Source organism: Triturus cristatus, chromosome 9 (assembly GCF_964204655.1).
Source record: "Triturus cristatus chromosome 9, aTriCri1.1, whole genome shotgun sequence".
Classification (NCBI taxonomy): domain Eukaryota; kingdom Metazoa; phylum Chordata; class Amphibia; order Caudata; family Salamandridae; genus Triturus; species Triturus cristatus.
The window spans coordinates 31,745,860-31,773,395 of NC_140592.1; the positions used below are offsets into that span (position 1 = coordinate 31,745,860).

The 27,536-nt window shown below is 46.7% G+C and overlaps 1 protein-coding gene across 3 annotated transcripts in view; it reads right to left on the minus strand.

Moving 5' to 3' along the window:
* Window positions 1-27,536, minus strand: part of KLHDC8B (kelch domain containing 8B) — a 1,076,716-nt gene that overhangs the window by 465,367 nt on the left and 583,813 nt on the right. For all 3 annotated transcript variants that reach the window (XM_085624303.1, XM_085624301.1, XM_085624300.1), the window contains one exon: window positions 22,498-22,722. In XM_085624303.1, the coding sequence (XP_085480429.1) occupies window positions 22,498-22,722 (225 nt within the window). The remainder of the gene's footprint in view (window positions 1-22,497; window positions 22,723-27,536) is intronic.

Sequence of the window (27,536 nt, forward strand, 5' to 3'; positions counted from 1 at the left end):
CAAATTGACTCGATTTTAAGTAAATTGCCTTCAGATGCTCCTATGATTGACGGAAGTGTTACCCCAATTTTATTATATGCAGATGACGCTGTTCTTTTATCACAAACACAGAATGGTTTACAACGTCTTATAGATAGATTTGTGCTATTTATTAATGACAGGAAACTGGTAGTCAATAAAACTAAGACCTTTGCTATGACCTGTGGAAAGAAGGTGAAATCAAAATCCACCTTCTATATTGATAAAGACAAGATACAATTGGTCAACAGTTTCTGTTATTTGGGGATATCATTCTCTGGAGACGGGAAATGGACTAAAGAGGACGAGAACGTGAGAATGAAGATGAACAGGAATACCAGTAGTATTTTTAGATTTGCAGCTAAATTAGGGCAAAGGAGGATAAAAGATATGTTGGCTATCTACAAAGCTAGGTGCATTTCATCAGCATTATACGGGGCAGGTGTATGGGGCCACCATCCTGTTAACCTTTTACAGAATGATGAAAATAAGTTTTTGAAGAAATTGTTATGTGCCCCCCCCTCAGTTCCAAATTTGCTAACTCACATGGAAGCCGGTATCGACTTCATTATGGACCTAGCTGCATTACGCCCATTATTACTCTGGCGCTCCATTTGGTCAAAAACAGAGTTAATATTCACACAAACAATTATTAAAGACTGTTTGAACCTTGATAATTTATCACGTATACCATGGCTGAGCTATATTTATTACTGGTTTAATCTTCTATTTGATTGCAATATCCGTCTGAACCCAGAAGCAGCTGCACTGATACCAAAGAAAGATATAAAACTAAAGTTTCTAGCGTACAAGAACGCGGCTAGAGAGAATCAGTCTAGTAACTTAATAACTGTTGCTTCTTACCTTGGTCTGAACCTTAGGAGAGGTTTTCAGACATATCTTGCGACTGTGACTTATAATTCTCACCGATTTGTCCTAACCCGCTTAAGGCTGGGGATTGTGCACCATTTAGTCTCATTCCCGCATATGAAGATTAAACCTAATACACTGTGTCCTTGTGATAACATTTCCAAACAAAGCTGCTGTCACTTTTTATAGTTCTGTAAATTTTATTGTTATTTTAGGAAGTTTTATCTTAAACCTATCTTTTTAAAATATAAGGTTCGGTCCACCAAATCTGCAATGAGGCTCTTAATAACTTTGGAAAGCCCTGATATTTGTTTTTTTGTAGCATCATATGTGCTAAAATGTATAAATATTAGGAAGTCTATAGTTTGCTCTGTCTAGCCCCAGTCACCTTATGTACTTTGCACATTTATGTATCACTAAGACTTTCTTTATGTATTTTTAAAGTTCGAGATGATTCTGGATGTGCATCGCATTGCTGTTATTGTTCTTATACATAGCACTTTGTGCATATTTGTAACGCACTAGACACTTTATGCGGAAACTGCACCTTGCCAAATAATATTGAGGATGCTTTGTTAGCAACTCCCAGGCTTAATTCTGAACTGTTTAAGGAAGCACACTGCACTTTAATAATGACCTTTTACACAGTCTTCTGTAATGTTCAGTGTATAAGATATTTTAGTTTGCTATGTATTTCATGTGTTTTATGTTTTTCTTTCTGCTTATATGGTTGTATCTTACATACCGAATAAAGCTTTTGAACTTGAACTTGAGTATAAAATGTCACTCACACAGAGCGAATTCACATACACAAGAGATGAAGGCCCTGCTAAATTTGCATAGCGCTACCTTGAACTGTAACAGGCGCTAGACGCTTTATTTCCCAGACAAGGATGAGGCAAGGATGGGGGAAGGGGAGTGTGGCTCATATTGGGCCAGGGACGTTGGGAGAGGTGGGGTAGGGAGAAGGGTGCTCTGGGCACAGGGGCACATCCGTGATACCCACATGACACATTCTATGGTTCGGAATGAAAGCCATGTGCCTGTCATGAGACAAAAGCCATGGATCCGCCCTCGTGGACTAACATGGACACCTGCCGGCTATTCAATAACTGGGTTTACAAGGAGCCTCGATAGCCGGCTCGGGCACTCAGTGCCATGGTATGATGGGCTGGAAACAGAATGCACACCCACTGTGCATCGGCGTATTGAGCCCCGGGACAGCACGAGTGGCCACAGCAGCACCCAAGCCTTTCTCTTGAGGGTCGGGCACCACAGCAGGTAGGACCGGGCGACCACACACAGTGTGTGGCACGGAGAGGTATGTGCCACCTTCCACCATCAGTTAAAGATCCAGGTGCAGGGCATGGTTTGGGTGATGGGAAACTGGAAGGAAGTTCCACTAAAGTCCACATGGACTAGCGGGGTAGCACGTGCTACCCTTGGACTCCTTCCGGGCTGCCCTTGCTACCCCCCTGTCAGGGATCATGAAGCCAGCAGCAGCTGCAGAAGGTTCTACACTTTTACTCTCTGCCCCTGCCCTGGCCTCTCATCAGCAAAGGGGCTGTTGTTGATTGGCTAGGAATGGGCCAAGGGGTGAACACTCTGAGGGGAGTCAAAGCCGGGGGCATTCATTCAACCTCGCTGCCCATGGCACATTGGTGAACTAGTATCCACGTAAGTAGGTTTATTGTGCCCAATGGGTAGGGTCAGAGGGCACAGGTGTGTGAGGTGGGGTGAGGAAGACCCCCCGTTCAGCCTCGTCCAGTGCTCAGAAGCAGTGTGTCTGCTGTCCGCAGGCCCCTGGGGGCCACTCTGCCCAGCTCACAGCTGCTCCTGGTTGGGGTTGCTACATGAGGCCAGTGAGTACAACCTTATGCCTTAAATCTCCTCCTACCAGAAACACCACAGGAATAGGGCAGCTATTAGGACCACGTATGGGGCCATGCATAAGATTAGCATTTCTAGAGACCCATGACCTCCCAGAGAGCCCTTGGCGGGGGCTAGCGGGTCTTTGCACCGACTGATCATTAGCTGTGGACTGCTGGCCACAGGCTCCTGTGGGCCTTAAAACTGTCTCATAATTCACCTCGGTACTGATTTGAATGTAAATTGCCTTTTTATAACACAGACTTGCTGCCGTCTGCGCATTCCCCTGCATGGCCCCCAGTCCCGAAGCAATTCGATTCTATTTTTAAAAGAAAAAAGAAACTCGAGGGAGAAGAGCGACTGTTTTAGAAAATACATTTCAAATTGCCCCAATCACACAGCTGTGTTTACCCCTTCACCTCCCTTGTTCTCAGGCTGAAAATGTGTCCTCGGAGTATGAAGAAGCGTATGTTTTGGTGGGAGATATTACGTTATAGCCTGAAATGGTATGGTATACTATGGTACATTTTGTGAGAGTAAGTTCTGTTATGGTACGTTATGTTACTTTATGTTATGTTGTTTGATTTTATGATATGCCTTTTATGTTATGTTGCGTTATGTTATAGTATTTATTTTATTACGGCATGATATGTTACTGTACGTTAGGTTATGGTTTGTTACGGACGTTGCTTTATATTGTTATGGTATGATATATTATTACATATTATGGTATGCCACTGAATGAAATATAATGATAGCTTTATGGTATGGTACGTTACTGCACGCTATGTTATTGTTTTCTATGGTACATTATATTATGGTGTGATATGTTACTGTACGCTATGTTATTGTTTGCTATGGTACATTATGTTATGGTGTGATATGTTACTGTACTCTATGTTATTGTTTGCCATGGTACATTATATTATGGTCTGATATGTTACTGTACACTATGTTATTGTTTGCGATGGTACATTATGTTATGGTGTGATATGTTACTGTACTCTATGTTATTGTTTGCTATAGTACATTATGTTATGGTCTGATATGTTACTGTACGCTATGTTATTGTTGGCTATGTTATTATTTTGTATGGTACCTTATCTTATGGTGTGATATGTTGCTGCACGCTATGTTATTGTTGGCTATGTTATTGTTTTTTATGGTACATTATGTTATGGTGTGATATGTTGCTGCACGCTATGTTATTGTTTGCTACGGTACATCATGTTATGGTGTGTTATGTTACTGCACGCTATGTTATTGTTTGCTACAGTACATCATGTTATGGTGTGTTATGTTACTGCACGCTATGTTATTGTTTGCTACGGTACATCATGTTATGGTGTGATATGTTACTGCACACTATGTTATTGTTTGCTACGGTACATTATGTTATGGTATGATATGTTACAGCACGCTATGTCATTGTTTGCGATGGTACATTATGTTATGGTGTGATATTTTACTGCACGCTATGTTATTGTTTGCTATAGTACATTATGTTCTGGTGTGATATGTTACTGCACGCTATGTTATTGTTTTCTATGGTACATTATGTTATGATGTGATATGTTACTGCACGCTATGTTATTGTTTGCCATGGCACATTATGTTATGGTGTGATATGTTACTGTACGCTATGTTATTGTTTGCTATGGTACATTATGTTATGGTGTGATATGTTACTGTACGCTATGTTATTGTTTGCTACAGTACATCATGTTATGGTGTGTTATGTTACTGCACGCTATGTTATTGTTTGCTACGGTACATCATGTTATGGTGTGATATGTTACTGCACACTATGTTATTGTTTGCTACGGTACATTATGTTATGGTATGATATGTTACAGCACGCTATGTCATTGTTTGCGATGGTACATTATGTTATGGTGTGATATTTTACTGCACGCTATGTTATTGTTTGCTATAGTACATTATGTTCTGGTGTGATATGTTACTGCACGCTATGTTATTGTTTTCTATGGTACATTATGTTATGATGTGATATGTTACTGCACGCTATGTTATTGTTTGCCATGGCACATTATGTTATGGTGTGATATGTTACTGTACGCTATGTTATTGTTTGCTATGGTACGTTATGTTATGGTGTGATATGTTACTGTACGCTATGTTATTGTTGGCTATGTTATTGTTTTGTATGGTACATTATGTTATGGTGTGATATGTTGCTGCACGCTATGTTATTGTTTGCTACGGTACATTCTGTTATGGTATGATATGTTACAGCACGCTATGTTATTGTTTGCGATGGTACATTATGTTATGGTGTGATATGTTACTGCACGCTATGTTATTGTTTGCTATAGTACATTATGTTCTGGTGTGATATGTTATTGCACGCTATGTTATTGTTTTTTATGGTACATTATGTTATGATGTGATATGTTACTGCACGCTATGTTATTGTTTGCCATGGTACATTATGTTATGGTGTGATATGTTACTGTACGCTATGTTATTGTTTGCTATGTTATTATTTTGTATGGTACCTTATCTTATGGTGTGATATGTTGCTGCACGCTATGTTATTGTTTGCTACGGTACATCATGTTATGGTGTGTTATGTTACTGCACGCTATGTTATTGTTTGCTACAGTACATCATGTTATGGTGTGTTATGTTACTGCACGCTATGTTATTGTTTGCTACGGTACATCATGTTATGGTGTGATATGTTACTGCACACTATGTTATTGTTTGCTACGGTACATTATGTTATGGTATGATATGTTACAGCACGCTATGTCATTGTTTGCGATGGTACATTATGTTATGGTGTGATATTTTACTGCACGCTATGTTATTGTTTGCTATAGTACATTATGTTCTGGTGTGATATGTTACTGCACGCTATGTTATTGTTTTCTATGGTACATTATGTTATGATGTGATATGTTACTGCACGCTATGTTATTGTTTGCCATGGCACATTATGTTATGGTGTGATATGTTACTGTACGCTATGTTATTGTTTGCTATGGTACATTATGTTATGGTGTGATATGTTACTGTACGCTATGTTATTGTTGGCTATGTTATTGTTTTGTATGGTACATTATGTTATGGTGTGATATGTTGCTGCACGCTATGTTATTGTTTGCTACGGTACATTCTGTTATGGTATGATATGTTACAGCACGCTATGTTATTGTTTGCGATGGTACATTATGTTATGGTGTGATATGTTACTGCACGCTATGTTATTGTTTGCTATAGTACATTATGTTCTGGTGTGATATGTTATTGCACGCTATGTTATTGTTTTTTATGGTACATTATGTTATGATGTGATATGTTACTGCACGCTATGTTATTGTTTGCCATGGTACATTATGTTATGGTGTGATATGTTACTGTACGCTATGTTATTGTTTGCTATGGTACATTATGTTATGGTGTGATATGTTACTGCACGCTATGTTAATGTTTGCTATGGTACATTATGTTATGGTGTGATATGTTACTATACTCTATGGTATTGTTTGCTATGGTACATCATGTTATGGTGTGATATGTTACTATACTCTATGTTAATGTTTGCTATGGTACATTATGTTATGGTGTGATATGTTACTATACTCTATGTTATTGTTTGCTATGGTACATTATGTTATGGTGTGATATGTTACTGCACGCTATGTTAATGTTTGCTATGGTACATTATGTTATGGTGTGATATGTTACTATACTCTATGTTATTGTTTCCTTGGTATTATTTAATGGTATATGTTAGCCAGCCTCACGGTGCCCACAGAGGGGCGCAGACGCCACACCAGGATGTAACAGGAGTACAAGGGTAACGCCGAGGTGCGTGAGGTGCAGAGCAGCCTTTATAGGACCTGCAGAGTAGTTTGGCGCTTCCCTGTTTTATTTTTTACCTTATTACATTTAATGTATACACTTATGAATTAAACACTGTGGGGCAGATTTACAAGCCCCTTGCGCCACTTTTGCGTAATTTTCAACATGGGAAAAGTGATGTAAGGGTGGCGCAAGGGGCTTGTAAATAAGCCCTTGTATTACTATATAGATGTTCTAACAAAGCAGATAAGTGCCCAACAATCCCTCTTACATCCAATCAAATGAATCAAACAATGGATTTCAAATAAGAATAATATTATCAGGGTAAATTCTCAGCCTTTTCATTTTATTTGTAATTATTTGTTTACTTGAGAAAGCTCAGGATTTTCTCCCAGAAGCCATCAGAGGTGTCGTTTCTTCCCTGCAGTGCCAGGCACCCCTTTCGTGGTTGCTACCTTCAGGAAGCTGTCAATATTTAGGTCTCCACCATAACTGCTTGTTGAATCCACAGTTCAGTTAAAGGACTCTGCATGTGTAGCTTGGAGAGGTGAGTTCCTAATGTAGATGTTCCCTTAGACTGTCCCTCAAACATTGGGTTCAGTTTCTCAGCTTCAGACTCCCTCAATGCCAAACTTCCTAGACTTTTCTTGCAATTCTGGAACAACCAACTACTGTTTAGTAATCACCCAATGCTTAGCCAATCACTGAAGGTAGCAGTGGCAGACAATAAAAACTAGCAATTTGACTGCCTACTCCCAATTTAGGCGGGCTGTCAAATGTCCAATCCTCTGACGGCCCTCATTCTGCCAGCTCATTGGAGGAGTAAATCAGTGAGACACAGTAGAAGGTGTAGTCTCCATCTCTGACATATTGAAGGTCCATCTAACTCTAAATTAGGCGGCTGGACCTTCAGTTTGGTGGAGTAGGTACTCTGTCGCAGTTGCGACAAAGTAGCCTCTCTGCTAAACTGTATATCAGTCCATTAGTGTGCCCGGTAACTCCCTAGAACCTGCCACCAATCAATTGCTGATATTTAGCATGCCCGGCGGCTTAGGCAAAGCCAGTAGATCAGATGCATACCTGAAGATGTAAGCCAAACCATTTGCCTTTGCCAGTGCTTGTTGTCCTGACACAGATATGGACTCTCATGTTAATAGCATGAGAGTATTGATAGCAACCCAATTAGATCCAAACTATGAGCTGCATAAATTACATTTTATATATATTTTAAACCATAGACTGCAATACATTTAGATGAAAATTGATTTGTTTGGTGACCATGGTGAGAAGAGCTCTACATGCCAGTTTTACAAGAAACATTACTCATGCCGCGTGGGGACAAGGCTGAGGGCAGAGAGAATGAATTAGGACTTTTGGAGCAGAGGCAAAGGCGAGCACCTCAGTGGAAAGGCAGTCAGTCACTATCCTTTGAGTTTTTGACCTTGACGAAGAAGTGATGTGTAGTCATCTTTCTTGTCGCCTCTACGCTGGGGTCCCCTTTGTCCAGTATCCTCAGCAAGTGCATATATTAGCAAAGACCTCCTCAAAGACCTGCAGGACGTCGGGTAAGGACCTGATGTCCATATTAGATATCAGCAGCGGTAACAAAGAGGTCTCCGATGCTCACCAGGACAGTAATGCTGCCCCTCTTGATATGACCTAGAACTGGGATGTAAAGTTTACCACACAACTCTTACTACGCAGGACATTACACTGCAGGCAAATACTTTGCAGGCCACTTTGGCCTGTTTACAGCACAGTACTTCACCACTCATGTAAGTATTGTTTTTTAATAAATGCCACATTTATAGTGCCACTCAACGAAGGAATTTAAGGGTTAAAAGATTGGTTTTTTTAGGGTTCAGGAGTGGGCAGAGGTAAAAGGATTTAAGGTGTTCTTTTTCGATTCAAGTATGGGTAGAGGTAAAGCAAGGTAAATATTTTTTTTTTTGGAGTTTACGGGCAGGAAAGAGGTAAAGGGACCTGAGTGCATTCATAAGGATTCAAGGGTGGGTAGAGGCAAATGATGGTAATGGGTTTTTAGGGTTCAGTGACTAATAGAGGTAAATAGGCGAAGAATATCTCATGGGTAAGAGACAGGTAGAGGTAGATGGCGGTAAATGGTTTTTAGCATTCAGGGCTGGGTGGAGATAAAGGGGAATAAGGGCTTTTGTAGGGTTCTAGGACAGGTAGAGGTAAATACCAGTAAGCGGTTTAAGGGTTCAGGGACAGGGACAGGTAGTGGTAAAGAGGCATAGGGTTTTGTTAGGGTTCAGGGACAGATAGAGGTAAATAATGGTAAGTGTTTATTAGGGTTTAGGAACAGAGAGCGCTGAATTTGTGTAGGTTTTTTATATGGTTCAGGGTCAGTTTCCTCAATCCAAACAAAAAAAAGGGTTTGGGAGTTTCCACCAAGAAGAAAAATATAAATACATACATACATCCAAACATATATTTAAATAGACATAAATAAATAATAAAGTAAGAGGGTTTAGAGGGTTCCCCCACAAACATATATATTTACACATAATGTCTATAGTGTATATGAATATCTATGTATCTATATATATCCATATATACAATGCATACATAATTGTTTATGTACATTTATAAAGATATAATATAAGTTGTTACAATTCATAATGCTTTGTAAAATACCAAGTTGTAAAACAACGCATTTTAAATGAAAGCGCGTTGTAAAAACCAGCCATATGTTGTAACAACTGATATTTCCTAAACCTAAATGAGACTTGCTAGTGCTGTTGCAGAGATACCTGACTTCTTGTGCGCTCCAAGAACCGGTATCATATAATCATCAATATCAGAGGAGGCGCAGAGAGCAGACACCCTCTTCCCTTTCACCTGGGGCTAGATGCCTTTGCTCTGTTTTATCAATAATGACCCAGCCCATGCCATGAAACCCCTGGGATCCTGGTAGGCAGCAGCCACAATCTTGTTATTTGCCACCTAGCTCAGTGACTTCCTTGATGTTCTCTACAACATTTTACTGGTAGCCTTTTAACATCAGTTGGAAATGTTAATATTGTGAAGCATCCATGGAGTGTTGCTGAGTCAGGGAAGTAAACACAATATTATTAAGAATATGTGGGGATGCCTGATCCCTCAATAAACTGTTTAATATCTCAGAGACAAGGTAGAGAGAGTTACAGAACACCTCTTAAACAACTCTGGTTGGAAAATGTCCCATGGAGTGGAAGTGAGTGCCAAGAGCTGCATGTCCTAAGGGCCAGCACCTGGCAGCAGTGAAAGATTCTCCTTCGGTTGACCGACACCATCCTCAAACACAAATTATGGTTTCTATTAGTACACCTTTGTCCCATGCCCACCACAGGTTCTTATCAGAGCCACCTAAAAGCTACTCTCACAAGAGCTTATGATGCTTCTTTCTCTTATGGTGCACTTTTGCACCCTTCAAGACACCGGATAGGATTCCTCCCATTATTCTTTGTCTTTGCTCTAATGGGCACAAGACCAAATTTCATCAGACTATACCTGAAGAGTGGAGATGGGCCATGGAATGGTATTCCTTGGAGTTCGCTAGTCCTCAGATCTGGAGTCTTTGGCATCTACATGCAGACGTTTGAGCTTTTCACATGATTTGGCCTTATGTAAGTCCTACCTAGTTGCCACAATGCCACATTTAGGGCAAAAAGACAATTCCTGGTTAGGAAAGTGAAGTAAACTGTAATCCATCCCAGGGTTTGTTTTTGATGTCTTCTGTTTCTTGCCCCTGACATTGCGCAAGCTTGCCTGAAACACACCAAACAATATGTGACATAGAGGTGGTGTAAGTAAAGTTTAAAGTGGTGGTGTCGGTAGTCTTCCCAAATTTTACCAAGCGAGTAAGCAGACTGAAAATTCCCATTTTCAGCCATGGTGACTGGTTGTATGATGGAGCCACACATGTGATTATCATGCATGCCTTTACAACGTGACTATTACAATGCAGGTACTGTTAGCATGCCTTACCTTTACCACGTAGGATGTTACAGCAAATATGTCTTTACCACGCATGCCTGTACAACGAATTTCATTGTAAAGGCATGAACGGTAAAGGCATATGTGCAGTAACGGTTTTACATTTATGGTAATGGCAATTTCCCCAGTTAAGTGATGACGAAGCTGGAAACTGTTCCCTAGATAAAGATTATAAACGGTTCCCTAAGGTTCGCAAGTGGGCCTAACGAAATGAAAACAGAGAAACACAAAAAGACAGTGCGGGTTTAATGAATAGAAATAAAATGGTAATAGCTTCGCAACGGAAAATGATTTTAAATTAGCTGATAAGTGAAATGCTTACCTTCACCATCAGTCTCCATGAACTCAGAGGAGTACTGTGCGCCAGTCAGTATCTTAAGAACGCGCATCAGAATTAAGCCTGGGCAAAGCACTGCGCTACGCTCGCGTAGTTTGCGAAGTTCGCGCTACTTCGCACTTCGCGAATTGCACGTAGCACAGTGCGAACACGCGTAGCGTAGTGTTGCGTAGTGCTGCGGTCATTTTTTGCTTGCTCGCGGTCCTCAACGTCAAGTTGGCTACCGCGAGCAAGCAAAATGACATCCCGGCGAGACTTTTTCCTTGTTCGCGATCAGCAACATCAAGTTGGCGATCGCGAGCATGGAAAATAAACCTCCCGGCGAGATTCCCAACGCGAGGAGGTCAGGTTTCTCATTGCGAGTGGTCGCGTATGCTCGCGACCGCTCGCGATGAGAAACTACCAGTTCGCGTTGAGAAAGTTGCCGCTCGAGTAAAAATCTACTCCAGCAGCAGAAAACTACAGCTCGCACTGTGCAAGATGCCATTTTCAATGATTGCACAGTGCCGGTTGCTTGTCCGCACTGTGCAATCATTGAAAACGACATCTGGCACAGTGCGAACAAGGTACTACGCAGTTCGCGAAGTGCTATGCGTAGCTCGCGTAGTGCGAACTGCACTTTGCGTAGCTTCGCGAAGTGCTACTTCGCGAACTACGCCCAGGGTTAATCAGAATTGTCTTTTGAATCAATCAATCAATCAATCAATCAGTGACACTTATAAAGCGCGCTACATACCCGTAGGGTCTCAAGGCGCTGGGGGGGGGGGGGGGGTGCCGCTACTGCTCGAATAGCCAGGTCTTCAGCTTCTTCCTGAAGGAGAGGTGGTCTTGGGTCAGGTGCAGGTCGGTCGGGAGGGAGTTCCAGGTCTTGGCGGCCAGGTAGGAGAAGGACCTTCCTCCTGTAGTCGCTCTTCGGATGCGGGGGACGGCGGCGAGGGCGTGGTTGGCTGATCGGAGGTGGCGTGTGGGAGCGTAGAAGTTGACTCGGCTGTTGAGGTAGCTCGGGCCTTGGTCGTGTAGGGCTTTGTGTGCGTGGGTGAGGAGGCGGAAGGTGATTCTCTTGTTGATGGGGAGCCAGTGAAGGTCTCTCAGATGTCCGGAGATGTGGCTGGATCGTGGGATGTCGAGGATGAGTCTGGCTGAGGCGTTCTGGATCCGCTGGAGTCTCTTCTGGAGCTTGGCGGTGGTACCGGCGTAGAGGGCGTTACCGTAGTCCAGTCGGCTGGTGACGAGGGCCTGGGTGACGGTCTTCCTGGTCTCTGTGGGGATCCACCAGAAGATCTTCCGTAGTATGCGTAGGATGTTGAAGCACGCCGAGGAGACGTTGTTGACCTGCCTGGTCATGGAGAGCGAGGAGTCCAGGATGAAGCCCAGGTTACGTGCATGGTCTGACGGTTTGGGTGCGGTGCCCAGGGCGGGAGGCCACCAGGAGTCGTCCCAGGCGGAGGGTGAAGAGCCCAGGATGAGGACCTCCGTCTTGTCCGAGTTCAGTTTCAGGCGGCTGGTCGTCATCCACTCGGCTACCTCTTTCATCCCTTCGTGCAGGTTGGCTCTGGCGGCGGCGGGGTCGTTGGTCAGGGAGAGGATCAGCTGGGTGTCGTCGGCGTAGGAGATTATGCTGAGGTTGTGTTTGCGTACGATGGCCGCGAGGGGGCTCATGTAGACGTTGAAGAGGGTGGGGCTCAGAGATGATCCTTGGGGGACGCCGCAGATGACTTCGGAGGCCTCTGACTTGTACGGTGGTAGGCGGACTCTCTGTGTTCTTCCGTCGAGGAAGGAGATGATCCATTCCAGCGCCTTGTCCTTGATTCCGATGTTGCTGAGGCGCCGTACTAGGGTGCGGTGGCAGACCGTGTCGAAAGCCGCGGAGAGGTCTAGGAGGATGAGGGCCGCTGTTTCTCCATTGTCCATCAGGGCTCGGATGTCATCGGTGGCGGCGATGAGGGCGGTCTCGGTGCTGTGTTTGGCTCGGAAGCCGGACTGTGAGGGGTCGAGGGATCCGTTCGTCTCGAGGAAGGCCGCCATCTGCTTGTTGACGGTCTTCTCGATGACTTTGGCTGGAAACGGGAGAAGCGAGATGGGGCGGTAATTCTTGAGGTCGGTGGGGTCCGCTGTTGGTTTCTTGAGTAGAGCGCTGAGTTCGGCGTGTTTCCAGCTCTCGGGGAAGGTGGCGGTGTCGAAGGATGTGTTGATGATGTCTCGCAGGTGGGGTGCGATGACAGCGTCGGCCTTGTTGAAGACGTGGTGAGGGCAGGGGTCGGTCGGTGATCCGGAGTGGATGGAGTTCATCGTGCGGATGGTGTCTTCGGTGCTGATCGGGGTCCAGGCGTGGAGGGTGGTGGTGGGTGGGGGTGGTTGGTCGGTCATGGTGTGCGTTGGTTGGTTGTTGAAGCTACTGTGTATGTCCGTGATCTTGTTGTGGAAGTGTGAGGCGAGGGAGTTGCAGAGGTCTTGCGATGGGGTGATGTCGTTGTTTCCTGCGCTGGGGTTGGAAAGCTCTTTCACGATGTTGAAGAGTTCCTTGCCGTTGTGTGCGTTGTTGTCCAACCGGTCCTTGAATGCTGTTTTCTTGGCGGCGCGGATCAGCTGGTGGTGTTTCCGGGTAGCAAGTTTGTAGGAGGTTCTGTTGTCCGGTGTCGGTTCCCTTTTCCAGACTTTCTCGAGGGCTCGGCAGTTCTTCTTGGAGCTCTTGAGTTCGTCGGTGAACCATGGGGCCTTCTTGCTGCCGGGTCTGCTAGGGGGGGTCCTCAGCGGGGCGAGTTCGTCCGCGCAGTTGCTGATCCACTTCGTGAGGTTGTCGGCGGCCTGGCTGGGGTTCGCTGAGCTGGCAGGAGGGTGCTGGCTCAGGGAGGTGGCGAGCTGGTCTGCTGTGATCTTGTTCCAGCTTCTGCGGGCGGCCTGTTGCTGGTGATGGTGAGTCGTCGTTCTCTTAAAGGTGAAGTGGACGCAGCTGTGGTCCGTCCATTGAAGCTCTGTGGCGTGGCTGAAGTCGATGTCTGTGCTGGATGAGAAGACGGCGTCGAGTGTGTGTCCGGCGAGGTGGGTGGGGGTGGACACCAGTTGCTTGAGTCCCAGGTTGGCGAGGTTGTCGAGCAGGGTGCTGGTGTTGTGGTCGTTGTTGTTCTCCAGATGGAAGTTGAGGTCTCCCAGGAGGATGTAGTCAGCGGAGGGGAGGGCATGCGGGCTGACGAAGTCGGCGATGTCCTCGCTGAATTGCGTGCGTGGTCCAGGGGGTCGGTAGATCAGGGTGCCTCTGAGGGTGGTGTTCGGGTTGGTGTGGATCTGGAAGTGCAGGTGTTCGGCGCTGGTCAGGGTGTTGTCGGTGCTGGTCGTGAGACGGATGGCGTTCCTGTGGGTGATGGCGATGCCTCCTCCCATCTGGTTGGCGTTTCGGTCCCTCCGGACGATCTTGTAGCCCTCTGGGATGGCGATGGCGATGTCGGGAGCTGAAGAGGCGTTCATCCAGGTCTCCGTGAGGAAGGCAACGTCAGGGGCTGTGGCGTCTAGGAGGTTCCAGAGTTCGATGGCGTGTCTGTGGACGGAGCGGGTGTTGAGCAGGATGCACTTGAGGTGGGTGCTGCTGGTGTTCGACTTGGCGGGTGCTGGTGCGGGGCTGGTCTGGATGCAGGAGAACTTGCAGGCGTGGCAGCTGAAAGGTCCGTGGGTGTGTCGTGGTGTGGCTTGGTGGCAACCTTGGAGTCGGCCGGTGTTGAGAGCGATGAGGGTGGCGGCGGAGTACGTCAGGCGGGTAGGTCGGGGTCTTCGTGGGCCAGGGGTCCTGGCGCTGGGCGCGATCCGGTCGCAGACGGGCGCAGACGGGCTTACCTTTGGCGCACCTTCGGCGCTCAATCGGCGCACCCGCTGCGCGTGGCCGCTGCGCGTTCGCACGGTCGCCATTTAAGGCGAAGTGCGCGGGTGGGCGGAGCAGCTGGGAGGCGGGAGCGGGGAGGGTTACAGAAGGCAAAAGGGGCGGGGACAAGCGGCGGTGGCGGGAGCGGGGAGGGCGGAGGGCGGCGAGGTAGGCGGACAGCAAGGAAGGAAGCAAACACGGGGAAAATGAAATAACAGCAGAACAGGCACAAATAACGATAAACAAGGGAAAAAAAAGAGAGTTAGACCAAGCAGGCACAAAATCACGTTAAAACAAGGGCAAAAACAACTGCAGCGGCGGCAGCCGGCAGACGAGGCAGAGGGCAGCGAGGCAGAGGGCAGGCAAGGGGCACACGCAGCAGCTGGTGGCCGTGCGGCGCGGGGGTGTCCCACAAGTGGGTCACACGGTCGCCATTTAAGGCCAAGTGCGCGGGTGGGCGGAGCAGCTGGGAGGCGGGAGCGGGGAGGGTTACAGAAGGCAAAAGGGGCGGGGACAAGCGGCGGTGGCGGGAGCGGGGAGGGTTACAGAAGGCAAAAGGGGCGGGGACAAGCGGCGGTGGCGGGAAGGGAGGGCGGAGGGCGGCGAGGTAGGCGGACAGCAAGGAAGGAAGCAAACACGGGGAAAATGAAATAACAGCAGAACAGGCACAAATAACGATAAACAAGGGAAAAAAAAGAGAGTTAGACCAAGCAGGCACAAAATCACGTTAAAACAAGGGCAAAAACAACTGCAGCGGCGGCAGCCGGCAGACGAGGCAGAGGGCAGCGAGGCAGAGGGCAGGCAAGGGGCACACGCAGCAGCTGGTGGCCGTGCGGCGCGGGGGTGTCCCACAAGTGGGTCACACTCACCTGCGTCGCACGGTCGCCATTTAAGGCCAAGTGCGCGGGTGGGCGGAGCAGCTGGGAGGCGGGAGCGGGGAGGGTTACAGAAGGCAAAAGGGGCGGGGACAAGCGGCGGTGGCGGGAGCGGGGAGGGTTACAGAAGGCAAAAGGGGCGGGGACAAGCGGCGGTGGCGGGAAGGGAGGGCGGAGGGCGGCGAGGTAGGCGGACAGCAAGGAAGGAAGCAAACACGGGGAAAATGAAATAACAGCAGAACAGGCACAAATAACGATAAACAAGGGAAAAAAAAGAGAGTTAGACCAAGCAGGCACAAAATCACGTTAAAACAAGGGCAAAAACAACTGCAGCGGCGGCAGCCAGCAGACGAGGCAGAGGGCAGCGAGGCAGAGGGCAGGCAAGGGGCACACGCAGCAGCTGGTGGCCGTGCGGCGCGGGGGTGTCCCACAAGTGGCTTCGTTTTCGCGCTTCCGCTTCCTACAAGTCAGCGCTGCAGACTCAGCCAGTGGGATAATATTAACAAAGAAGCTGTATGACGTATGGGAATGTCACTTCAGTTTGTGCAGTGCGAGATAAGTTAATGGCAAACTCGCAACCTTGGAATTTGGGTTCCGGCAGTCTAGTAGTTCTCAGGCCAGAGCATTTGAATATGTAAGAGTTCACGGTAGGTTGGACTTCCATATCCCTCCAAAACAGCTGCATTTTGTTTAAGCCCATTGGATGGCGAGAGCCACCTGGGCTGTACTATTAACCTTTACCACACATAAGCCTTTACCATTCATTCCTTTACAACCAAATTCATCGTAAAGGCATGCGTTGTAAGGAATACTTGTAAAATCCTGTTTGGTAATGGTTATGCGTGGTAACGGTAGTCGTATTGTAATGACCAAGTTGTAAAGGTATCGCGTGGTAACAGATGTGTTGTAATGGTTTTTTTCCGGTAAAATGTTGAATTTTTGGGAATAACTGACCTCAAAATTGGTTGAAAGGCCATAGATTTGATAGGCACTTTAAACAATCTGGGTATGCACTTAGACATGACCTCCTATCATGTTAAAGGAGCACATAGCATCTTGATTCACATCTGCTTCAATTCTTTTCTCCTTCTTGCCCATTTCAAGTAGATTCTCTGTCATATTCTATGAATGGGAATCTACTTGCAATGCGAAGGGTAGGAAAATGGAAAGTTAAACAAACCTCGTAAATGCAGGCAACAGACAGCTCTCGGGTCAGAAATATCTCACATTCTCTTAAGATTGATCAGTTTTACATCCTCAGGTCTCATACAGGAGAATAGATGATCAATATTGTCAGAAAAACGATATCAATAAATATGATGAAATGCTTGCACATTAGTCCTGAAATAGCAGCACGAGCTGCAAGTGTCCTCTGGTGCCGAGGAAATCAATACGTGTCAGTAAGTCAGCATCCATTGTCACTCAAATGCCAACCTTAAATAATTCAAAAGTAGCACTTTTATGCCAAACATGAGCTTTCCATTTTCATAAAATACACACATTTTGCCCTGAAATGCTGACTTTTAGAATGATTTGCATATGCTACTTTTTCTCTCAGCCTATTTTCTGAAACTTAAACATTCTGGGGCATATTACAAGGTCTGGCGCATCTCTGCAAATCAGCAGGGATGCGCCAGAACTCTTGCGACAGGCAAAACCACCCGTGCGCCAATACTGATGCGGCGCATTTATAATGCGGCGCGCCGCGGCGCACAGCTGGGCAGATGCGTGTCGTAAAGGCCGCGCATTGCTGGAGTCACGTCACCAGCTCCAGCAAGGCTCGCTAGCCTTAACATGCTGTGTCACTCCTTGCGCCTGCTTAAAGCAGGCGCAAGGGTTTTGACGCATCATGGCCGTAAAAGTGACTCCGTGAAATCTTGTAGATTTCACTGCGTCACGTTTACGAGGCGTACCTGCGAGGGAACGCCCACCCTGCGCCGTAACGCCCACATGAAACCTGACGCAGGTTTCATGTGGCGCAGAGCTTTACAACGTGACGCATCTCCCTAGATGTAAATAGGGCGCAACGTGGCGCAAGGTTTACGCCGCTGCTGCATTACAGAAGTGACGCAACGGCGGTGCAAATGAGGCGCAAGGGGCTTGTAAATCTGCCCCTCTGTTACCAAATCCAGGCTTTTCATTCGGCACATCGGATTACGGCAGTTCGTGCTGACTCCTGGACGCGCTGTTGGAGTGACGTGTGCTGATCATGAATAAACTCTACTCTGAACGTAAACTGCTTCCTGTTTCGTGCTGTGAGCCATAACAAAGAGCCGAGATGTTATGGGCGGTGGTGGAACGATTAGTCCCTCCCACCTCACTGCTGACAGAATTAGGGTCGGCCGTCCCTCAGCACCCCAAAACTGCAGCCCCCTCCCAGTTATAGGGACGTTATCTCTGCAGTGCTGCTGCTGCCTACGTCCTCCCACTGGGACCCTGACCCTTCTTTCAGAGCCAACGCCTTTCAATGGATTCATGGGTGGGACAGAGGGCTCAAGGGTGCATTCCGAGCTGGCTGGGAGCATTGGCTTTGATTTCTGCATGCGGAAATGCTTTACCACATAGTGCGGAGTTTCCTCTGGCACAATGATCTCAGGATTCTGATTTAACGAGGGCGAGCCTTCAGTTTCAGAGTTTCCAAACTGCACTGCTGCAGGTGCTCCACCTTTGGACCTCCATCCTTGTGCATATTTCACCAGGTTTTACCTGCCAAAGCTCTCATGCACATAATTATCAGATGTGTAATATTTACACACAACTTGTCATGGCAATTCAGGTTTGCATTAGCAGCCCCCGCGGAATGAGGGCGCTATAGGGACCCTTGCGCCAGCGTGCTACGGGCAGTGTGATGTAAGAGACACAAGCGGTGCCTGATGCGCGCTTCACGGCTGTGTTCTCAGCACCAGTGTCACAATAAAGTTTACATTTAGATGAGGGAAGCTTCCATGTGCTATCCTCCGAGTTTATCAACGTTTACTAATAGCCTGGTTTAGATCTCGGCAGATGGGTTACTCTGTCACAACGGAGACAGATATCCGGTACGCCGGAATATAAATCCCATAGGATATAATGGGATTTATATTTCAGCCGACGGGATCCCTATCCATCCCCGTTGTGATGGAGTAACCCATCCACCAAGATCTACATCAGGCCGTCAGTTGCAAACATGCAATACAGTCTAATTCACTCCAATCCAAGCCATTTCATACTATCCAATCTGCAGTACAATCCAACGGTCCCTCACTCCACTCCACCCAATTTAACCCAAACCAACTTAACCCAACTCAATCCAACGGAACCCCATTCCATTCTATCCAATCTACAGTACAATCCAACCCAAAGACGGTCCTTCACCCCACTCCACCCAATCCAACCCAAACCAAATTAGCCCAACTCAATTCAACGGAACCCCACCCCATTCTATCCAATCTACAATTCAATACAACCCAAACACTACCCCCTCACCCCACTCCACCCAATCCAACCCAACCCAAACCAATCTAACCCAACTCAATCCAACGGAACCTCATTCCATTCTATCCAATCTACAGTACAATCCAACCCAAAGACGGTCCTTCACCCCACTCCACCCAAACCAACTTAACCCAACTCAATCCAACGGAACCCCATTCCATTCTATCCAATATACAATTCAATACAACCCAAACACTACCCCCTCACCCCACTCCACCCAATCTAACCCAAACCAACTTAACCCAACTCAATCCAATGGAACCCCATCCCATTCTATCCAATCTACAGTACAATCCAACCTAAAGACGGTGCCTCACCCCACTCCACCCAAACCAACTTAACCCAACTCAATCCAACGGAACCCCACCCCATTCTATCCAATCTACAATTCAATACAACCCAAACACTACACCCTCACCCCAGCCCACCCAAACCAACTCACATGATTTGGCCTTAAATAAGTCCTACCTAGTTGCCACGAAGCCACATTCAGGGCAAAAAGACAATTTCCTGGTTAGAAAACTGAAGTAAACTGTAATCCATCCCAGGGTTTCTTTTTGATGTCTTCAGTTTCTTGCCCCTGACAGTGGGCAAGCTGGCCTGAAAGACACCAAATAATATGTGACACAGAGGTGGTGTAAGTAAAGGTTTAAGTGGTGGTGCTGGTAGTCTTCCCAAATGCTACCAAGTGAGCAAGCAGATTGAAAAATTCCATCTTTAGCCATGGGGAATGGTTGTATGATGGAACTACAAATGTGATTACCACGCATACCTTTACAATGCGACCGTTACAACGCGGGTACTGTTACCACGCCTTACCTTTACCACACAGGATGTTACAACGAATATGCCATTTCCACGCATGCCTTTACAACAAATTTCATTGTAAAAGCATGAATGGTATAGGCATAAGTGCAGTAACGGTTTTACATTTATGGTAATGACAATTACCCCATTTAAGTGATGACGAAGCCTTCCATTCTATCCCATTCTATTCAATCTACAATTCAATACAACCCAAACACTACCCCCTCACCCCATCCCACCCAAACCATCTCTGACCAACCCATCTCAATCAAACTGAACCCCATCCCATTCTATCCAATCTACAATCCAGTCCAACCCAAAGACGACCCCCTCACCTCACCCAACCCAACCCAAACCAACTCAAACCAACCAAACTCAATCAAGCTGAACCCCATTCTATTCTATCCAATCTACAATCCAATCCAACCCATAGACGGCCACCTCAACCCCCCACCCAACCCAACCCAAACCAACTCAACCAAAATGAACCTATCCCTTTCTATCCATATGTGCCATTCAATCTACAGTCTAGTCCAACCCAAAGACAGTCCCCTCACACCACCCAAACCAAACCAATTTAACTTAATCCAACTCAATCAAACTGAAACCTATCCCATTCTATCCAATCTACAGTCCAGTACAACCCAAAGACCGTCCCCTCACCCCACCCAAACCAACACAAACCAACCCAACACAATCAAACTGCGTCCCTTCCCCTTATATCAAATCTACAATCCAGTCCAACTCAAAGACGGTCTCCTCACCCCACCCAATCCAAGACAAAACCAACCCAATCCAACTCAAGCAAACTGAACCACATCCCATTCTATCCAATCTACAATCCAGTCCAACCCAAAGATGGGCCCTCGCCCATCCAATCCAGACCAAACCAACTACACCCAACTCAAGCAAACTGAACCCCATCCCATTCTATCCAATCTATAATCCAATGAAAAGACAGCTTCCTCACCCCACTTAATCCAAACTAACCCAAACCAACTCAACCCAACCCAACTCAATCAAACTGAGCCCCATTCCATTCTAGCCAATCTACAATCAAATCCAATCCAAACATGGCCCCTCACCTCACCCAATCCAACCAAAACCAACTCAACCCAACTCAATCAAGCTGGACCACATCAAATTCAAGCCAATCTACAATCCAATCAAACCCAAAGATGGTACCCTCACTCCACCCAATCCAACACAAACCAACTCAACGCACATCCCAACTCAATCAAACGTAACCCCATTCCATTCTAGCCAATCTACAATCCAATCAAACCCAAAAACGGTCCCATCACTTCACCCAATCCAACCCAAACCAAATAAACCCAACCCAACTCAATCAAACTGAACCCCAACCCATTCTAGTCAATCTACAATCCAGTCCAACCCAAAGATGGTCCCCTCACTTCACCTAATCCAAAACAAACCAACTCAACTTAAACCAACTCAATCAAACTGAACCCTATCCCATTCTATTCAATCTACAATTCAGTCCAACCCAAAACCAGTCCCTTAACTTCACCCAATCCAGCACAAACCAACTCAACCCAACCAAACTGATCCCCATCCCATGCCATACAATCTACAATCCAGTTAAACCCAAAGACAGTCCTCTCACCCCACTCAATCCAACCCAAACCAACTCAACCCAACTCAATCAAACTGAACCCCATCCCATTCTATCCAATCTACAGTCCAGTCCAACCCAAAGATGGTATTGTGTAATACCTTCCAAACCAGTCCACCCTACCCCAATATGTCACTTCAATTGAACAGTTTTTCCCCCTGAAAGTATGACATGGTGCCACTTTCTAAAAATAAATAAATCTAATTCTGAAAAACCCAATCCAAAACAGTACTATCTAATCTAATCCCCAAGCCAACCCAATTCAATACATAATCCAATCCAACCCAACTCAGAACAAGACAGTATAATCTAGTCCAATCCAACTCAAGGCATTCTAACCCAACCCAACCCGCACAAAACGAAAACCACTGCAGCCCAACTCAATCCAATTCAACTCCAACTTCAGCGAATCCCACCCAATCTGATGAAATCTGGTACTATCGAACCCAACATAACCAAAGACAGTAAAATATGATGCAATCCAATCTAATTCATAACAATTAGATATATGCAAGGTCCAGAAGGAGAAATAAGGTTGGAGGGGCGCTTTGAGAGAATCGATGTAGAACTTTCAGTCGTAGGCTGGGAATATCAAATCACAAATATTGACTGGACAGAATATTGTTACCACAATATTGAGGGATAAAATATCGAAAGGTAAGTTTCTATACATTTTCCATATCTAACTCTACATATACAAACCTTGGTGATACATAAATCTTCAAGATATGAAGATATGGAGTTAAGAATAGTAAATTGTTACCTCCCTCTGTGCACTTACCTTTCACAATTTTGTCCTTCGGTATTGTGGTAACAATATTCTGTCCTGTTTCTATTTGAGATTCGATATTTCCTACTACAATCAATCTTTCGTGAGTGAAGAGGAAGGAGAAAGACTTATGATAAAGAAGCGAATGTGAAGCACACTCACCTTGGTCAGCATCGAAGACCTCAACCGTGTTGACAAAGTGAGGGCGTGAATAGAAGTTGTGGGGTCCTGGTTGCTGCAGACCTCCCAGGCTGAAGAATAAGTTCTCTGACATTGCGCAGCTCGCAAAGGCACGCCGGCTGGGAATGCTGGGGTAGCGAGTCCAGCTTTTCATTTCCAGGTCAAAGGCCTCAAAAGCAGTCACAGGTAGCTTCCCCTGGCGGCCTCCTGTAACAAGAAGAAGAAAAGTGAGACACTGTGTCCTGTACAAGGAAGAGTTAATATGTATTCTAATGACACATTATTAGGCCTAGGCATGAAATTCCGCTCCGCTCTTGAAGTTTGGGGAGTTTCTCCCACTCTGCGCTCCACATAGAACGTGAAGTTCTGAAAAACTCAGTGTAGTGGCACATAGTTTTTCCTCTCCCATAGCTCACCAACGGTAAGTTGGCGAGTGAGAACGAGGAAAATCTTACTCCAGACCACGTTCCGGCGAGATTTCTCAATGTGGGTGGTCGCGGCTAGTCACTCACGCTCGCGTAGAGAAACCTATGCTCACGTTGAGGAAGCTGCTGATCGAGTAGAACATCTACTCGAGTAGCCGAAATAAGCAGCACCCTCTTACGTTACACATGGTGCCATTTGCGCTGATATTACAGCACGGGACAAACAACCGGAGCTAAAATCAGAGCGAGCGGGACTAACTTGCAGAACTCCACATCGTGCGGCAGAGTTTTTTGGGTTACTTCGCAGAGTTCTGCCTAGCTGAACTCTGCGTACTCTGCCCAGGCCTACACATTATGTAAAGTGCTCAATCAAGTGGAAAGGAAATGGTTAATAGGTATATCAGTGAATATTTTGCCAGTCCAATGCTTCTGAGGGTCAGAATGGCCAGAACAGAGTCAGTCTTATGTCAGCATTTTGTGAAGGACTCAACTTTAGCCTTTCTGTCATTTGGGAAGCATCAGCCTGACAGGACTCTGGCCCTTTCTCAGCACTAAGACATCAACCTCTTCATTGCCAGGCCGAATCAATCGAGTTGCAAGGCATTGCTTTGCAATCAGAGGTTGCAACCAGTGTTTTGGTTGTGCTGATGGTTCAGGTAGTGGGCTCCAGAACTAGTTTTTGGGCATCAGGACTTATTTTACATCATCAGACTTTGATGCATAGTAATAGAGAGAAAAGCAGAAGAGGGAGAAAAAAACCTGCAAGAGTGAGATAAAGAGACCGAAGTGAAGGGTAGAGATGAAAGATGCATCAGGGGGAAAGATTAATAGGCAGCCTCGGTATTCAAGAGAGAAAGAGACAGGAAGCGTACGGTGGTGGAAGAAAGATACATGAAGTGAAATCAGGACCAGGCAGTCTCGGCAGTGAAGAGATGAAGAGTCAGGAAGTGTACGGTGGTGGAAGAAAGAGGCATGAGGTGAAATCAGGACCAGGCAGCCTCGGCATTGAAGAGAGGAAGAGTCAGGAAGCGTACGGTGGTGGAAGAAAGAGGCATGAGGTGGAATCAGGACCAGGCAGCCTCGGAATTCAAGAGATGAAGAGTCAGGAAGTGTACGGTGGTGGAAGAAAGAGGCATGAAGTGAAATCAGGACCAGGCAGCCTCGGAATTCAAGAGATGAAGAGTCAGGAAGTTTACGGTGGTGGAAGAAAGAGGCATGAGGTGGAATCAGGACCAGGCAGCCTCGGCATTCAAGAGATAAAGAGATAGGAAGCGTACGGTGGTGGAAGAAAGAGGCATGAGGTGGAATCAGGACCAGGCAGCCTCGGCATTCAAGAGATGAAGAGTCAGGAAGTGTACGGTGGTGGAAGAAAGAGGCATGAGGTGTAATCAGGACCAGGCAGCCTCGGCATTCAAGAGATGAAGAGCCAGGAAGGGTATGGTGGTGGAAGAAAGAGGCATTAAGTGAAATCAGGACCAGGCAGCCTCTGCATTCAAGAGATGAAGAGTCAGGAAGGGTACGGTGGTGGAACAAAGAGGCATGAAGTGAAATCAGGACCAGGCAGCCTCGGCATTTAAGAGATGAAGAGCCAGGAAGTGTACGGTGGTGGAAGAAAGAGGCATGAAGTGAAATCAGGACCAGGCAGCCTCGGCATTCAAGAGATGAAGAGTCAGAGAGTGTACGGTGGTGGAAGAAAGAGGCATGAGGTGGAATCAGGACCAGGCAGCCTCGGCATTCAAGAGATGAAGAGTCAGGAAGTGTGCGGTGGTGGAAGAAAGAGGCATGAGGGGAAATCAGGACCAGGCAGTCTCGGCATTCAAGAGATGAAGAGTCAGGAAGTGTGCGGTGGTGGAAGAAAGAGGCATGAGGGGAAATCAGGACCAGGCAGCCTCGGTATTCAAGAGATAAAGAGATAGGAAGCGTACGGTGGTGGAAGAAAGAGGCATGAGGTGGAATCAGGACCAGGCAGCCTCGGCATTCAAGAGATAAAGAGATAGGAAGCGTACGGTGGTTGAAGAAAGAGGCAGAGGTGAAATCAGGACCAGGCAGCCTCGGCATTCAAGAGATGAAGAGTCAGAGAGTGTACGGTGGTGGAAGAAAGAGGCATGAGGTGAAATCGGGACCAGGCAGCCTCGGCATTGAAGAGAGGAAGAGTCAGGAAGTGTATGGTGGTGGAAGAAAGAGGCATGAGGTGGAATCAAGACTTGGAAACCTGGTGCCAGCGGTGAGCTCCTAAGAAAATCTCTGGGCCCCTGCACTATTTAATTAATTAACTAATTAATTAGTTAACACATTATACACTGTTAACAACAAATGAAAAACTTCCCTGTCTGGATGCCGAGGCAGAGGCCACGGCAAAGCCAGGCGTGTCACTTCCGGTAGTTGGACTGTAACAGTACAGGCTCTTTTTGGGAGATGGACCCCAACCATTATAGCGAATGAAGTCAGTTGTGTCGTACACATGGTCAAAGGTGAGAGGAAGCCCCAGCAGTCACAGTGAGTGCACAGTGGGCCTGCCAGAGTCTGTGCTGTTGCAGAGAAATAAGAGATCTTGAGACAAGCAGCAGCCATTGCTGTTTGCAGCCAGTGACAGGTAAGACCGACAGGCATTTATCTGACACATCAGGCGGCTTGGACGGTGTGACTGTGCTCAAGAGACTCTCCAAGTATCAGCTACTGGATGTGAATCTGTGTGAGATGGTGGGTGTTCAGCCCTTCAGGTGAGCGGCTCTGTGCACCAGTGTTACTTTATGTTCTGTTGAGGCCATTTGTTAAGCGCTGCATCCAGCCGAGGGCCTCTGGGTGCTATAAATAGTGCCAACATTAGCGATAAAAGAGCTGTTTAAGTCTTTTTCTGAAACAAAGGGGGAAGGAGGTAGATCTCAAGTCGAGAAGCTTCATCCAGTTTTTGCTCCAGGATGGGTAGATCTCAAGTCGAGAAGCTTCATCCAGTTTTTGCTCCAGGATGGGTAGATCTCAAGTCGAGAAGCTTCATCCAGTTTTTGCTCCAGGATGGGTAGATCTCAAGTCGAGAAGCTTCATCCAGTTTTTGCTCCAGGATGGGTAGATCTCAAGTCGAAAAGCTTCATCCAGTTTTTGCTCCAGGATGGGTAGATCTCAAGTCGAAAAGCTTCATCCAGTGTTTGCTCCAGGATGGGTAGATCTCAAGTCGAGAAGCTTCATCCAGTTTTTGCTCCAGGATGGGTAAAGGACTGGTCACCTGCTGAGGTTTTTATAAAAGATTTGTTTGAGAGGAACGAGAATGGCAAGAGAGTTTATATGACCTGGACCTATTTGTAAGAAAGTGGCAGCAAAGATATATAGATCCTTATGTAAATACAGAGAATTTTGAAAAGGATTCTGTTGTGTATGGGAAGCCAGTGGTGAGGGAAACAGCCTTTACCTCGCAGCTAGAACTACGCAGAACCATTACAATGCGGGCAATACAATGAACGCGTTATCACGCGCTCCATTACCACGCATTCCATTACCACTTGACTTGAATTAGGAGACGTGCTGTTCGGATTTTAAATCCAGCACCTTCCCTTGTAAGTTGGTCACCCTCCCAGGACCTACAACTGGCCCTCTTCTTTATGGTAGGTACCGGTGTAATTGAGGACGCGTATAGGAGTTAGGAGGCTGTGTTTTTATTTAACTGATAGACAATGTCTGGATAGTGGTAACTGAGATACACAGTCAAGGTTGCAGGGCGACAGTCCAGAAAAGTATATGTAACGTAACAGGTCCGGTGGCCGCTTCCTCAAGTCCCTCTTCTTTAAACCGCTTCACATCAGCTTCGGTAGGGGTTCTCTGAATCGGGGTGGCGTCCCCGGGAAACAAAGGAAACACAAAACAACCTCCCGTCAGTAACAGGACTTATACTCCTTGTTCGTGAGTGGGTGACCCTCCACCTGCTTCTACTAACACCACGGTTTGTGAGGGCGGGGAAATCGTGAGGGATAGGACGGTCCTGGTTAGTGCCCTGCTTCGGGTGTCCTCCTTGCTTTTCCCCTCCCAGCCCACCTTTTGAAATAAGTCAGGAAAGGCACTGACCTGAAGCTACAGTCCTCCAGGACTGTAGCGTGGGGTGTCTCAGCGTCCTGTTTCTCTGAGGGACGACTGGACACGAGAGCGGTGTCAGCTGGGGCCCCTCGGCCATTCGATTCTTCCTCTCTGCTGCTCCTCCGACGCTGTCCTGGACACGAGTCTCCCACAGGTACTGCTCCTCGATCCGCCGCTCTTTCGCTTTCCATCGTCTTCCCCGACTCCTTCTCCGCTCCTCCATCTTCTCTTCCTATCCTCGCCTTCTCCGCCTCTCTTGTCCCGACGCGCCCCATAATATCCGCGACCTCCGGGAAGACTAGACCACTACCTTCCTCTCCTTGGAATTCGGCCGCCGCCATCTTGAAGGGCCCGGACGACTCGCCGTCCGCACTGCCCGTATTACATCCCTATTGTTGCACAGACTGGAGTTGTAACGACTTGCGCGCTAATGGAACGCGGGGTAACAAGGCGTTCATTGTATTGCCTGCGTTGTAATGGCCTGTGTTGTAAAAGCATGCTTGATTGTGTCGTACATCCCAGTGGCGTTTGTGA